The sequence below is a fragment of the Talpa occidentalis genome, unplaced genomic scaffold, assembly GCF_014898055.3.
Source record: "Talpa occidentalis isolate TD23 unplaced genomic scaffold, MPIMG_talOcc4v2.1 talOcc4.9, whole genome shotgun sequence".
NCBI lineage: Eukaryota > Metazoa > Chordata > Mammalia > Eulipotyphla > Talpidae > Talpa > Talpa occidentalis.
In genome coordinates this window covers 42118088-42134687 of record NW_023605305.1, presented here as the reverse complement: position 1 = coordinate 42134687, position 16600 = coordinate 42118088, and the positions used below count along the sequence as shown (strand labels likewise).

General features: G+C 43.1%; 1 protein-coding gene across 2 annotated transcripts in view; it reads right to left on the bottom strand.

Annotated features, from left to right (window-relative positions):
* Positions 1-9217, bottom strand: part of MCOLN2 (mucolipin TRP cation channel 2) — a 51606-nt gene extending 42389 nt beyond the window's left edge. The window contains exon 1 of one of the 2 annotated variants that reach the window (XM_037499957.2): positions 9111-9217. In XM_037499957.2, the coding sequence (XP_037355854.1) occupies positions 9111-9187 (77 nt within the window). In that variant the 5' untranslated portion in view covers positions 9188-9217. Of the gene's footprint in view, positions 1-8210; positions 8345-9110 lie in introns of those variants that run through there. The other variant, XM_037499956.2, reaches the window with a different exon arrangement.
* Positions 9218-16600: the final 7383 nt, after the last annotated feature.

The window sequence follows — 16600 nt, the reverse complement described above, 5'->3', positions numbered from 1 at the left end:
CATAACCAAGCCCACAGAAAAACCAAGTAACATGAAACATTCAAGTTAGAAACAGCAGAGGGCCAAGTCTGTCAAATCAGACACAGAGAACAACCACATTTAGCATATTTAAAGACAAATACAGGTAAAAATATCTGTATGAAAACATTGGGGGAAAAAACTCTTTTGAAAATGAAAACTCAATGGCCACCATGAGTCTTATTTCAAAAAAATAAATTAGAAGACTTTAAAAATAGGTTTACCTGGCCCTTGCCATAGTTACCTCTTTTTTCGATCTGACCAACTTACTGAATTGAACTTATTGTGCTGAGCAATTGTGCTGGGTGAGGGGAGACAAGAGAATAGGGTGTCTGAACTTCAAATATTGTCCAGTAGGAGCAACTGACTTATTTAGTAGCTTGGTGCATGCTATACTGTGAGTGTAAAAAGTATTATGGAAGTAGAGGACAACCTCCAGGAAGAGGGGTTCAGAGAGCCAGAGGGGATATCCCATAACACATCATCACAGAAGGAGTGGTAAATGCTATGGAGGCACCTGAGGAGGAGCATTGGGGGAGACATTTCCAAAAAGAAAACATCTTAACTGTGACTTAGCATCTTCCAACATGAACCTACAGACCTCTGAGAATAGGAATAGAACTTGGGTGGGCAAATCTGAGCAATTTAGATTTGACCCCTTCACTTAGTGGGTCAATGTGGCTAACACATTCCATCCTGATGATTCACAATATCTTTCCACTCAATAAATTGAAAAGGGCATATGAAATGTGATAGAACCCTGAGAATAATGTCATGGAAATTCCTCCCCTGCACAGACCTCTGGCCTCTGGTGTGAGAAACACTGTATTGAAGGAAGAAGAGGTTATTTTCTCAGAAACAGAGTTAAGAAATATTAGGCACTAGGTCAAATACTGAGTGAGCACCTTATGAGCCAAGCTTTGCCAAAGACATTTTCTTGCCTTCTAGGACCTCAGTCCAGTGGAAGGGAGAGAAGAGAATTAACAGAGAGAAGAAGTGCATAAAAGTCCAATTGCTCCAATAGGCTTCAAATAGTTCTTCCTGCTGGTCCTTGACTATATGGCCACTGAGTGTTCAAAAAATAATTGATGTCAATATCACTCTTAGAAATCTTATCAAAAAGATAAATCTCTGGCAAAAAGAAAGTAGTCAAAAGTAATAGATGATGAACATCAGGGTTACTTATTGTATTAAATTATTTACACTACTGTAATCCTTCCAGAAGCTTTTCACTTATGTAATTACATAGCAATTACAATGCTTCTAGCACTGTGCAGGATAGAAAGGAAAACGATAAATCATACAGAAGCCACAGGTGAAATGTAAGATAGTATTGGTCAATTGTGACCACCTGATGTTAGAATGATAGCAATACAAAAAAAAAAAAAAAAGCTGATATGAATGAAAGACCCCTAACAGCCAAAACTACCCTGACCAAAAAAAGAGGGTTAATGGTGGTATCACCCTTCAGACTTCAAACTATATTATAAAGCCATAATCATTAAAACAGCATGGCACTGGAACAAAAATAGATGCACAGACTAATGGAATAAAATCAAGAACCCAGAAATAAACCTACACATATATGAGCAGTTGATCTATGACAAAGAAGCTAAGAATATGCACCGGAAAAAGGAAAGCTTCTTCAATTAATGGTGCTGGGAAAATTGGACAGCTGCATGCAAAAGAATGAAACTAGATCATTAGCTTACACCATACAAAAAAGTCAACATTAAATGGATAAAAGACTTGTATGTAAAACCTGCAACTGTAAAATATGTTGAAGAAAACATAGACAAAAAACTCCACAACATAAGCTTCAAAAATGTCTTTGCAGGGCTTCCCTGGTGGCACAAGGTGTTAAGTCACAGCACTATGAAACTGTCCACAGCCACTGCAGCACAGTTCGATTCCCCAGCCGGCCAGGGAGCAAACCACATGGCACAGCAGACCTTTCCTGACTCACCCGCTGCTCCTCTCAGCAGTGTACTTTGGTCAATCTGCCTGTTCTGTTCCACACTCTGTTTCTGGTGATTCCTCTCACCCCTCACACCTCTGGCCTGTACCCCAGCTCTTGTACGCATAAAATAAAATAAATCTTTAAAAAAAAAGTCTTTGCAGATTTGTTCCTAGCAGCAAGGAAAAAAAAAAATATATATATATATATATATATACATCAAACTGAAAAGCTTCTTATAGCAAAAGAAACTCACTGAAACAAAAAGACACCCTACTGAATGGGAGGAAAAAAAATGGGGCAGAAGAGCTAAAAAAGCACTTGTCCAAAAAAGAACTACAGGAGGCCAACAGGGACATGAAAAAAAATTATTATTATCACTTATCATCAGAGAAATGCAAATCAAAACCACAATGAGATACCACCTCACACCTGTCAAAATGGCCCATATCAAAAAGTCCAGAAACAATTAATGTTGGCACGGATGTAGAGAAAAAAGAACCCTCTTACACCGTTGCTGGGAATGGTGACTGGTCCAGCCCCTATGGAAAACAGTACAGAGATTTCTTAAAATATTAGAAACACAGATCTACCATATGATCCAGCAATTCCACACCTAGTTATCTACCTGAAGAATACAGAAACATGAATATGAAGGGACAGGTGCACACCTATGTTTATGGGAGCATTATTTACAATAACCAAGCTTTGTATACAACCTAAGTGCCCAAAGACATATGAGTGGATTAGGAAGATGCAGTATATACACACAATGAAATATTACTCAGCTATTAAAAAAATATAGACTCTTGTCACTTGAATAATAAGCACAATAAATTATTAAGAGAAAGACAAATCCTGGATGGTGTTGCTTAAATGTGGAATACAGAGAAACAAAACAAAGGACCAGTTAAATCGAACCAATAACAAACTTTAGAAATTTGACCATAGAATTGAGGTCACCAGAGGGGGAGGGAGGAGGGACACTAAAGTGGAGAGCGGGCACATGAACAATGATGGAGAACTATGGGTTCCTAGGGCCTCCCCGGTGGCGCAGCGGTTGAGCGCTGGGTTGCGCCCGCGGCCTCTGTGGCTTTCGATCCCAGCCCGCTCCCCGGCCTCCGGGGGAGGGTCCCATATGGCGCGCAGACCTCTCCTGCCGCCCGCTGCTCCCCTCAGCAGTGTACCTCCGGTCCTTCTGCCTGCTCTGCTCCCCGCTCTGGCTCTGGTGAGTTCTCTCACCCTCCCGCGCTTCTGACTGTACCCAGTGCATGTATAAACAAAACAAACAAACAAATAAATAAATAAAAAACATGCCTCTATTTAAAAAAAAAAAAAAAAGAGAGAGAACTATGGGTACCTTGCTGGTAGGTATGGTGTAACATACACCTAAAGGATGTAACCTTGTATTTCTAAATTATCTCGATTGGGAAAAAATAGCATATAAATTGTTAGTTGCAATCCTTTGGTAACTTTGTATTGACTTAAAGAGGTCTATGACTTATTCTTACATTTTTTAAGTTAAAAAGCAGTTATATTGGGATCCTATTTTTCTAAAATGTCAACATTTTGGGGGCCTCCCTGGTGGTGCACGGGGTTATGTCGCAGCACTATGAAGCTATCTGCAGCCAGAGCAGCACGAGTTCAATCCCCAGCCAGCGAGCTACCCACAGGGTACAGCAGACCTCTCCTGTCTCACCCACTGCTCCTCTCAGCAGTGTATTTCAGTGATGGGCCTGTTCTGCTCCCCACTCTGTTTCTGGTGAATCTTCTCACCCCCCCACCTCTGGCCTGTACCCCAGCTCTTGTATACATATAAATAAACAAATCTTTGGGCCTCCCTGGTGGCGCAGCGGTTGAGCGCTGGGTTGCAAAGCTGCCCGCAGCCTCTGCAGCCCCGCTTAGATCCCCCGCTGCTCCCTGGCCACTGGAGGAGGGTCCCGCATGGCACGCAGACCTCTCCTGCCGCCCGCTGCTCCCCTCAGCAGTGTACTTCGGTCCTTCTGCCTGCTCTGCTCCCCGCTCTGGCTCTGGTGAATTCTCTCACCCTCTCGCGCTTCTGACTGTACCCAGTGCTTGTATAAATAAACAAACAAACAAACAAACAAATCTTTAAAAAAAATTAAAATGAAACAAAATGTCAACATTACTATCTGTATGTAGACATTTTAAAGAATCCAGAAGCACATAAAGCATAAATTAATCTTGGTAATCTCTGTGAAGTAGCATTAAAGGTCATCTTTTTATTTCTTCTTTGAGTTTTCCACATTTTCCTGATTTTTGGTGATTAACATATGAATTATTCAGTTACCATTATGAGCTTAAAATAAGCTTTTTCAAAAATGAAGAACTTAATAACACATACCAGTAATCAAGTATTTTCCTGCCTTTAGTTTCTCTGTGGTGTGTCAGGGGGTGGAAAGTGGGCGGAAGTACAGACTAAAATTTAGAGTTTCTATGGCACCACAATGGCCCCAGGCTAAATGTTATAGGACAATCTGGCAACTGGAAGATTTTATATCAATCCCCAAAATACCTACAGTTTTAAAAATATACCATTTCCTACAATGAACTGATTGTCTCATGATATGCAAAAATCATATGAGAAGGAGGGAAAAAGCCCAATTAGCTGAGACTCTGGGGTAGTTGGCTTCTAATTAAAGGAAGTAAAGAAAAAAAAAGTCAAAGAAGGAAACCTTGGTTACCTTCTCATCACAGTCCTCAGAATATAAATGACATAGTCATCCTGATCTTAAAGCACATTGAGTAGAAAGACCACAGGCATATTTTCACTTTCTCCTGGAGATACCCATAAAAGATGACCAAGTTGCAACTTTCATGAATTTCCCTAAAAATGACACTGAGTTCTGCTTGTTTTGTACAAGCTAAACCTTTCCCTCCTGCCCCCACCCCAACAAACACACTGGAAAACACATTCTGAAGAATCAGCTCTCTAGATCAGAGACAAAGGAGAGCTCCATTTCTCACAATACAGGACTCCAAATGCAGTTAAAGTTGAAGAAGATGATAGGCATTATGGCATTTCTTTACATTTTGCTTCCTATAACATTTGCAGAAAGTATTCAACAGGGTAATGATGGTGACTCTCTGACTCTCTGTAAGTAAATATAAGGTTAAAAGGTGCTACAGAGTTACAACTAATCATTTTTTTTTCCCTCAAAGCACTGAATGAATAGATTTTAATTCTGGACTAGCCCACCTAAGTGTCAGTTGGGAAATCCCTTGTTACTCTATCTCTAGGGATTTCCTCTGGTTACTACACAGATGAGGTGATTTTTTTTTTTTTTTTTTAAATCCCCCACTGACACTGACACTGAGTCTTCTGGAATTACGACAAAGACAAGTTGCCAGATTCTCTAGCCTCACTAGTCACCAATTATTGCCTGACAAGTGTTTTTGGCTGAAACCACCAGATGTTGGCAGGATGCAAAGGAGATCATCTTGTGCCCCTCTGGATTCTCCCAGGCTTATAAATAAGCAAACAGACTGATAAGGAAAAAGGCAAAAAGAATGTATACCTCCTGTCTACATGAGAGAGATGCAGCATGACTAGCTTACCCACGTGACTTCAGAGGCCATCTTAAATAACTCAGTGAAGAAGGACTTTGGGGAGATGGGAAAGAGAAGGTCACTTAGGGAGGCTACTGGGGAAGGCACAGTAAACAAAGATGTAGATTTAAGTTCTGCCTTCTCCTATGATAGAGATTAGGTTTTCCAGGTATACACCTTTACAAAAGTTTACATGCAACTATCTCTTTCAAAAGTAACCTCTACCCAGTCTTCAATTCAGATTGATTTCCATGAAATCAACCTTGTGCCAAATACTTATTTGGGGGTGGCAGATTTTTTGTTCCCCTGTTAGCTGAGTATTAACTCGGGCTGATAACAAGAAACAAACTTCAAAGGAGTAGTCCCCACAACTGAAAGGAAAGAAACACATGCAACATACACACAAATCAGTTTTATCACACAGGGAAAAGAAAGTGGAGGCAGAGACCCAAGTTCAGAACAGAGTAAAAAACTCTGCTAGCTGAGGAGAGGGGTAAGAAAAATCCCCAGATGATTGCCAAGGCAAACAGCAAGCTTCTAAAGCAAAGCACGGCTTTAAAAAAAATTGATACTGAAAAGAACACAGCCGTTTGATAAAGAAAATTAAATCTAGAAGTGTAATTACTTTTCTCTATGAAGCCCATAATGTGTGATGTCAGCACTCGCTGGAGGGTGATTCATGGTTCAGAAGTGACCCGTGGAACTTGGACCCCAGGTCTCACCTAAAGAGAACGGCCCAGCCTCAGGGAAGAGTACCTTTTTATCTTTCATAGTCAAAGGAGTTTTCTTTGGCCACTATTTTTACTGTGAAAGCTGAAGGCACCTGGTTTTTTAAGTTTTAAAAATTATCTTATTCTGGGTTTCACTTCACTGAGAGGCAAGATTGTTATTACAATCATCCTTGACTTTCAGTTCTGTATTCTCTGCCATTCTATTCAAAATTTGTTTCCCTACTCTTCTGATACACATCATTAAAATATATGGATGAATTTTTTGTTGTTGTTAAAAACAACACTTTTGATATGCTTCTCCTTTGGAGAAAAGAATCTGGCCTCCCCAAACACTTCATTAGGATTCAACAATTTGAAGTGTAGGGGATTAAATAAAATTGATGCTACTATGATGGGCTCTGGAGGTATGGAAAATGTACCTGTGTTTGAGTCCAGGTCCCAGAAATGACTTATGGAAGGTTTGCTTAAGGAGGAGGGTGTGCTGGTAGAAAGTTCACAATAATGGGAGTTTTACTAGTTTTAAAGTATGAAGCGGATGGAGCAGCTAACACTTCAAGAGACTCCTGACTCAAGCGAAGAAGTTACCAGATTCCGCTAAACTCATGTTTGGTTAGCACTTCAGGGAGGTGGTGAGCAGTTCCTGAAAGTGTGAAGCTCACATCCCACCTCTGGGGAGAACCCACAGTTAGTTCCTTCAACAGAAAATATCAGAATTCATAGCCTGATATCCATTAGACAACCACTCCCACCTCTCTTGTACTGATCCCTTCTTCCATTCTCAGTCTGTGAGGACACACAATGTGTATTCCCCATGGGTACTGTCCAACCATTTCAGCTATTCAAATATAGCTATTTCAAATCTGAATCTTTTGGAAAGCAAATTATGTGCAAACCCAAGTAAGTGTATGTCATCTATAAAGCCAAGCAGAACACACCACCACCTGTAAGAATGGGAGTTTCTGAAGATACTCACTGGATATGATTTAAATCAAAACAAAATGAAAAAAAACAAACAAACAACACAACACAACAACATTTAAGTTCTGAAGGAAATTTGCTAAGAAAAATAGCTGAGTCAAGGCAAAAAAACCCTGGAAGATTATATACCACACCCACCATGGGTACAAGCCAGTTTATCTCTCCAAGCAGAAGACAGTAAAGAAGCCCAGAGTCCATTTGCTTTCTACCTTAGGGTGAAGGCCGATGGACCAAATGGATAATTTCTGCCCATCTTTCCCCTTAAAAGTATTAAGAGAAATGGTTTATATTACGTGACGCCAAGTCATTTTGGTGTGACATTCACAGGAACCCAATTGTCCAGAAAAGTTGCACCAAAGTTGTCTTCTGATTCAAATCGTGAATTCAAATATGTCACACTTGATTGAAATTAGTTCATTTTTCTAGACAGCCACCAAGAATAAAGCAAACTCTTCTCTTGAATTCTGGCTCCTTGCTGGAATTCAGTCCATATAAAATATTGAGAACGCCAGAAAGGAAAGGCCAGGAGAGTCTTCATACTATTTTAAGAAAGTTCTGCAGTCAGCCCACCACTATATTTGTTTGGTGAGCAGGGCAAGGGAGCCAAGGTCTGTTTGTACTCCCCACCGGGCCTCAGATGCGCTGCAGGGGCTGGCTGATTGCACCTCTGACCGCGGAGGTGGGGCCCCTTGGCAGCGCCATCTGGCTGAACTGTACCTTTCTTCATAAAGGCAGACGAATTGGGGTTAACCGCACTACAACCCTCCCACCTGAGGAAAAGGCCTGTTTGTTCCGGAAGGCAAAGCCCAGCCTCACTTAACCAAGCAAGCAGTGACTACAAGCCTTTCCAAAGCGTCAAGAAAGTTCGAGCTTAGGACGGTAAAGTACGGTAAAGCCATTCACTTGATGAGGATTTCTCCTGAGATGTCCTGAAAGCTGCAGCGCAGGGGCCTCACCTGACGGTTAACCTGAAAACACCTGATCCTCTCTCTGCCGCCCGGGTGTGGGAAAAACGATAAGGCTGCCGGGCCATGCCTCCGCCTTCCAAACTTTCCACGACTCGCAGGATACGAAGCCGGGAAACACGTTCAGAGCCCAAGTACCTCGGGCTGGCAGGCTCGCCTCCCCTGGATGGCAGCGCTTGTGGGCGGAGCCCCCTCTTAGCCCCGTTCCCTTACCCTTCCATCGTCCGCCCGGTGCGCGCCCATCCGCGTCCGAGCGTAGGCGCGGCGGGTAGCGGGGTGAGCCGGGCACTGCGCGCCCCCAGCGATGGCTGCCGACTGACCTGTGCGCCCCGCGCGAGCTGCGCGTGGCCAGATGTTCCCGGGCCGCCCTGAGCTGCCACCGCGCGGGGGGGAGCTTGATACCCCGAGGAACTTTTTTTTTAAATATTTATTTATTTATGCATATAAGAGCTGGGGTGTAGGCCAGAGGTGGGGGGGAGGCGGTGAGAGAATTTATCAGAGACAGAGTGGGGAGCAGAACAGGCAGATTCACTGAAATACACCGCTGAGGGGAGCAGCAGGGGAGACAGGAGAGGTCTGCTGCACCCTGGCCGGAACCGAACTCGTGCTGCAGTGGCAGCCGATAGCTTCATAGTGCTGAGACTTAACCCCTTCGCCGCTAGGGAGGCCCCGAGGAACTTTTACCACCAGTTACCCAGCAGGCTCCCGCCGCCCCGGAGACTGGAGTCGGCGAAGCGGAACTTATCCGGGGCCCGGGGAGGTGGGGTGGAGATAAGCGCCTGTGAAGAGCCGCGGAGAGGTCCGGGAGAGCGGGTCCAGGGTCCCCTTGGAGGGATCATAGGATATAAGGGCACCCTGAAGGCGGAGCCGAGCGCCTCCAGGGGTACTGACCTGCAGCTGAGGTCCTGGGACAAGCAGTAGACTCCGCTCCACACCGGCATGTCCAGCGCCTCCGCGCTGCCAGGCATGGTGCGGCTCCCGCGGGGCAGAAGGAGGAGGCCGAGTCGGACGGCGGCACCTGCCTGGGCCGCGGTGACTTCACCCACCTGGGGCTTCCGCGCTCGCGTCCCTGGTGCCCCGCGACACGGCCGGCAGCTCTACCTCCTTCCAGGGTGTCTGCGGGTAGATGAGACTGCCGAGAAGCACCTTCTAAAAGGAACTGGGCGGGTCAGTTTGGTGCAGCCCGAGTGTCCTCCACGTTGCCCCCAGGCGGCAGGGCGGGGCACTCCCCGCCTCCAAGGCTCCCTTAGTTTCTCCATTTCTTTCGTTGTTTCCTACATCATTCGTTTGTCCATTTCTTTTGTAATTTCTGTTTTGAGGCTTTCAGGAAATGCACATTGCGTGCCAATCCGAGTGCTGGGTGCTGTGGGCCCCCGGCAGCGGCGGGTGGGGTGGGGTGGCCAGCAGGGGGAGGGGGCTGCTTTTCTTTTCATATTAAGCTGACAAGTTCATTCTTTTAGCAAGTATTTATTGTAAGGTGCATGATCATAAAACTCGATGGCAAGGTTTAGTTCTCAGAGACTTTATGCTATAGACGCATGCTGCAAGGGAAAACGAGTGGCATTTTCACTCGCATCAAAAAGCAGGAGCGGTGGTGCAAGGGTTTAAGTAGCAGCACTGTGAAACTATGCGCAGCCACTGCAGCACTAGTTCAGTCCCCGGCCAGTGACCTGACCCACATGACTCAACAGACCTCCTGACTCGCCCACTGCTCCCCTCAGCTGTGTATTTCATCAGTCTGCCTATTCTGTTCCCCACTCTGTCTCTGGTGAATCCTCCCACACACACACACCCCATCACCACCTCTGGCCTGTAATCCAGCTGTTGTATGCATAAATAAATCTTTAAAAAAAAAAAAAAAAAAAAGCAGGCGCAGACTTCCTGCTCAGGAGTGGATGTCAGTGTGGCCCTGGAACAGGGCAGAGAGATGTAGCAGACCTCACAGCTTGAGTAGCCAGGCTCCTAAACCCACTCACCTTTGCTCTTCTCTCTCAGTACACGAAAAGAAGATGCCTGGGGGAAATGTGGCAGGACCATCATCACTTGCTGATCATGAAATGTAGTCATGAGGGTCACTTGCACATTCCCAAAGGTCATGTTCAGTCAAGGATAATGTTGACTTGACATTTAAACCCAGCTGACAACCTCTTTGCCAGAAAGTTACAGTCCTGCTACTCTTTACCTGATAGCAATAGCAGCAGAGAAAGTCTCAAGTTTCAAGCTGTTTGAATCAACAAGTGTTTAAAAGATCTGTGGGTTTAGTTAGGGCAAAGAACATTCTGGGGGTGATTATTTAACCATGCATCTCTGGTTAAAAGCAGTTGGGCAGAATTATTTACTATATAAGAGCATGCATAATTCACCCTCTTTTGAACGTCACTTCCAACTGGCAATGACTGCCTTATTTCAGAGGTTGTTTCATCAGGGGTGCCCTACAGGTCCAGACAGATTGGGAAGATCCCCTTTGTGTGGTGACAGACCCTATAGGAGGGTGTGACACTGGTGTGCTTACAAAAGTCAGTGTTTTGTACTTTGTTTTTTTAATCATGCATATTCTTTCTGTATATCATAGTACCAAATGTTATATACTCTGACTCATATTGTGAGGATCAGTAACCAAATAGTACAAGAACCTTTTGCTCAATAGTTTACTATGATATGGCATTTTAAATATTTTTTTAAGATTTATTTATTTATACAAGAACTGGGGTACAGTCAGAGGCGCAGGGAGGGGGGTTGGTGAGAGAATTCACCAGAGACAGAGTGGGGAGCAGAACAGGCAGATAGACCAAAGACATTGCTGAGGGGAGCAGTGGGCAAGGCAGGAGAGGTCTGTCACGCCATGTGGGATTCTCCCTGGCCGGCCGAGAATCGAACCAGCACTGCAGAGGCTGCGGACAGCTTCACACCGCTCTGCCACCGGGGAGACCTGATATGGCATTTTAAATTTACAAACCAGAGGTCTTGAATTTCTGTAGCAGGTTGCTTTCATATGAAAGTTTTGTTGCAGGGCAGCCCCAATACAAAACAGGTTGCCTGACTGTGGGTCCTCACCTGCGCGCTAAAAGGGACTTATTAATACTCCGCTGCAGGCACACACAAAAGGTTAATAAAAGGTTTATTTACAAGGGAAGGGGAAATGAGAAAATGTACAACTCAGGGAGAAAAGTAGGAGATAAAGTCTTAAATGCGTCCTACCCGATCCGCCGATCTGGAATCCCAAATGGCTCTCTGAGAGCTGGCCGCGAGCCACCAGCCGTGAAGCCAGGAGGCGAGAGAGAGACCCCAAGGCCCACGTGTTTGGTTTTTATACCAAACCTGGCTGCTTAACTCCACCCTCAGATCCCAGCAACCTTCCCTTTGGTGGTGATGGGATTTGTCTTTCCCAATGTCCCGATGGCTTTGGTCTGGAGTGGGGGTGGAGTCCACAAAGCCTGCATGGAATTAGCTCAGGACATCCTTTCCCCCTAACAGTTTCACTGATTTACAAAGTTGAAAGAGAAAGCTTTTTTTAAAAGGTAGTATAGGAAATGTAAGACAGGCAAAGAATGACAATGCAAAAATTTCCTGGCATAGGCAGACTGGAATTCCCTATGAAATTTATGTGGTGGAAGAACAGAATAAAATAAGAGAAAGAACGGTGCCTTTTACAATATTTATTTACTGCTCACTTCCTTTCCAACTTTTGTTCATACGTAAGTGGTAAAATCAAGTTATCAATCCCTTGCCAGCTTAGATATTATAAATATCTTCATCATTCTTCACCTAGCTCATAATTTTGTCTATGTTATTTTTTTCCAGCATTCCTTTCCAAAAGGAATCCTCGACAAATAAACTGGACTGCTCTCTACAGGAAAAAAAAAAAAATTAAAAAAAAAAAAACCAAAACACTAAAAGGGACAGTCAGAAGAAATTCAGAAGAATCTGCCATGCAGTCAAATTCCCAAGGGCCATCACTGGTGCATCTCTTGCTCAAGAAACGAAAATTAAGGATATTAACACTGACAGCTGTGCTTTTGTGATTTTATTTATTTATTTATTTATACAAGCACTGGGCACAGTCAGAAGTGCGGGAGGGTGAGAGGATTCACCAGAGCCAGAGCGGGGAACAGAACAGGCAGACTGACAAATACACTGCTGAGGGGAGCAGCGGGAGGCAGGAGAGGTCTGCATGCCATGTGGGACCCTTGCCGGCGGCCCGGGAACGAACCAGCACTGCAGAGGCTGCGGGCAGCTTCGCAGCCCAGCGCTCAAGCGCTGAGCGCGCCACCAGGGGAGGCCCTGTGCTTTTGTGATTTTTTTTTTTTAAAGATTTATTTATTTATTTATTCAAGCACTGGGTACAGTCAGAAGCGCGGGAGGGTGAGAGAATTCACCAGAGCCAGAGCGGGGAGCAGAGCAGGCAGAAGGACCGAGGTATGCTGCTGAGGGGAGCAGCGAGTGGCAGGAGAGGTCTGCGTGCCATGTGGGACCCTCCTCCGGTGGCCGGGAAGCAGCAGGGCATCGAACACGCGTTGCAGAGGCTGCGGGCAGCTTCGCAACCCAGCGCTCAACCGCTACGCCACCGGGGAGACCCACTTTTGTGATCTTAAGAAGTCTTTCTCCCTGGGTGCCAAATATTCTTTTTGCACTTTCTATAATATTTTAGTATTATCCTTCACATCAAAGTCCATTGTATCAAATTTATGTCAGAAGGCAGCTCAGTCTCCTATGTGAATTAAGTCAGTTTTAAGCAAACTCTCTTGTGAATCAGGGGTTGGCAAGCATTTCTATAAAGGATCAGATAATAAATATTTTAGGTTTGGGATGGGGCCTATACTGTGTCAGTTGCAATTACCCCAAATTTCTGCTGCTGTCTTGTGAAGGCCAACATAGAAAAGAAGTAGGCAAAAGAGAGTGATTATGATTCATGTCATGAAATATTATTCTTATTTTAATTTAAAAAATAAACTTTATTTCCTCGAGAAGTTTTAGGTTCACAGCCAACTTGAGCAGAAAGTACAAAAAGTTCTCATACACTCCCTGCCTGGCCCCAGCTCTCACACACTGTACATCCCACACAGAGTAGTACATTTGTTCCAATCAGTGAGCATCACCCAAAGTTCATAGTCTATATGAGGGTTCACTCTTGTGGTGTCAATAATATATAATGGTATATGGTCTATGGGTGTAGACAAATGTATAATGGCATATGTCCTCCATTATAGTGTCATATAGAACAGTTTCATTGTATGGAATTGTTTTGCCCAAATTCATATGTTAAATCCTAATACCTAATTAATAATATTTAGAAGTAGAAGCTTTGGGAGGTGATTAGATCATTATGGTTGAGCTCTCATGAATGGTATTAGTGCCCATATAAAAGAAATCCCAGAGAAATCCCTGGCTCCCTTCCACCATGTGAAGACATGGCAAAAGACAGCTGCTTATAAACCTGAAAGCAGGTTCTCACCAGATACCAACTCTACCAGAGGCTTGATTTTGGACTTCACAGCCTCTAGAAATGTGAGAAATAAATCCTGTTGTTTTTAAGTCACCCAGTCTATGCTATTTTATTATAACAGCCCAAAAGGATTAAGAAACTGCCTTAATCATCCTCTGGACTCTGCCTGTTCATTCTTTGCCTACCCTCAAACCCTGACAACCACTGTTCCCATAGCTTTGTCTTTTCCAGAATGCCCTATAGTAAGAATCATATAGCCTTTCAAACTGGTTTCTTTCACTTAGCAATTTTCAATGACTTTAACAGAAATATTTTTATCTGAATGTACCATAGTTTATTAATCAATTCACTTACTAAAGCACATCTTGGTTGCCTCCAAGTTTTGGATAATTATAAATGAACCTGCTGTACATATCCATATACAGGTTTTGGTGTGGTCCTAAGTTTTCAACTCCTTTGGATAAATACCAAGGAGCACAATTGCTGGGTTGTATAGAAAGAGTATAGTTTTCTAAGACACTACTAAACACTTCCAAAGTGCTTATACCACTTTGTGTTCCTACCAGAAACAAGAGTTTGTATTTCTCCACATCCTCAGCATCATTTGGTGATGTTATTGTTTAATGTGTACTGCTAAGTGTGTACTGGTATCTTATTGTTTTAATCTCAGTTCCCTAATGACATGTGATGTTGAGCACCCTTTCCTATGCTTATTTGCTATCTGTATAATTTCTTTGATGAGGTGTCTGTTCAGCTGTTTGGCACATTTTTAAAAAGATTTTATTTATTTTGCGTAGAACTAGGGTGCAGGCCAGAGGTAGTGGTGGGGGGCGGTGAGAAGATTCACCAGAGACAGAGTGGAAGCAGAACAGGTGGGTCTACTGAAATACACTACTGAGGGGAGCAGTGGGAGAGACAGGAGAGGTCTGCTGCACCATATGGGTCAGCTCCCTGGCAGGGGTTTGAACTCAGGCAGTCGCAATGATAGATTTAAACTCTATATAACCAGGGAGGCCCTGTTTGGTACGTTTTTTAAATTGGATTTGGTTTTAATATTATTGACTATAAAAAGTTCTTTGTATATCTTGTAGTACAGTCCATTCTCAGCTATATCCCTTTCAAACACTTTCTCCTAATCTGTGGCAAGTCTCCTCATTCCCTTGATGTTGACTTTTACAGACATTCTTATTTTAATAAAGTCTAACTTAAACATTTTTTTTTTGCTCTATGTCTTTAGCATTGTATCTAAAAAGGTGATATAGATTCCTCCTAAGTCATCTGTGAGTCTTACAATTTTGCATTTTACATATTCACTATGATCCATTTGAGTTATTTTTCGTGGGGTGTAAGATCGATGTCTACATTCACCTAGGACTTGACAGATAGGAATTTCTCCTGGTAGGACTTGGGCATTTAAAATTTTAACAAACTCCCCCAATGATTCTTGTGCCCACAGACTTGAGAATCATTATGCTGGGAACAGGGGGCAGAGAATTTAACCTCGATAAATGGGTCTCACCAACATAAGGCCAGCCCTGACCTTGTCTGATTCCCCATTCTAGTAGCCTGGGAGAAAAAATGTCTTCCTTTCACTGTTCTTAAAACTACCTTGCACCAGTGAGAATGACCTTACACCAGTAAGAATGGCACATATTAAAAAAAACTAGCAACAACAAATGTTGGCGAGGTTGTGGAGAAAAAGGAACTCTCTTGTACTGCTGGTAGGAGTGCAAACTGGTCCAACCACTATGGAGAGCTGTGTGGAGATTTCTTGAACTACTAAACATAGAGCTTCCATATGATCCAGCAATTCCTCTGCTAGGTATTTACCCAAGTGACACAGAAACATTAATTCAAAAGGGCACCTGCACCCCTATATTTATAGCAGCACTATTTACAATAGCTAAGCTTTGGAAACAACCCAAATGCACAAAAAATAGATGAGTGGATCAAGAAGATGTGGTACATATACACAATGGAATATTACTCAGCAATCAAAAAAGATAAACCCATGCAATTTGCAGCAACATGGATGGAGCTAGAAGGGATCGTGCTCAGCAAAATAAGCCAGAAAGAAAAAGAAAAATACCGGATGGTCTCACTCATAGCAGGAATTTAGAAAACCTAAATAAGGGACCAGGAAAAAGACTAACTATAATAAAGAAAAAAATCAAAAGCAACAAGCAACTATAAACCAGAGACACACTATGGGGCGGGGGGAAGGAGGGAGTAGGGTCAAAATAAGGGAGGTGCAATTGTGTGGGGAATATGACCAAAATGAAAATGCATACATTGTGCAAAAATGAAAAATGATGTAAGAATTATATAAAATAAAATATTAAAAAAAAACTTACCTTGACATTCTGTAATATACATGTACATACCTAAGATGAATATTGGAATAACTGGTCTATAATACTGGAATAACTGGTCTATAATTCATTTGTCTATCCAGGTCAAGCCATTGTACAAGTTTGGGGACAGTTAAAAAAACGCAACTACTGTTTCTTTCAGGAAATAGTAGAGGTATTCTCTTATGGGCCTCATTACTAAAAACTAGGCCTTAGGATTTATCAGGGACTCCTGTCACAGTAAGAACATTTGCAGAAGTAGGACAGCATGTGAAGGAGCCAAGCCACTGGCTGTAATTACACAGCAGAGATATTATGACCTGCAGACAAAGCCAAACCCCAAGTCCAACACTGAGCCAGTGGTTTCATGTTTCCACTGAAGTCTTAATGTTAGTCCAAAAATCTCACAAGGAGTAAAGTAAAAGTATTTGTCAGATAATAAACATGGCTTCAAAACTCACATTTACTAAATTCCAAATATGATTGTGCTGCAAATATAAATAGCAAAACATCCTCACCTACAGGTTTAGATTCTTTATTTTCAAAAGGTCACAGGTACTACAAAATAGGTTACATGTGTTGGCAGA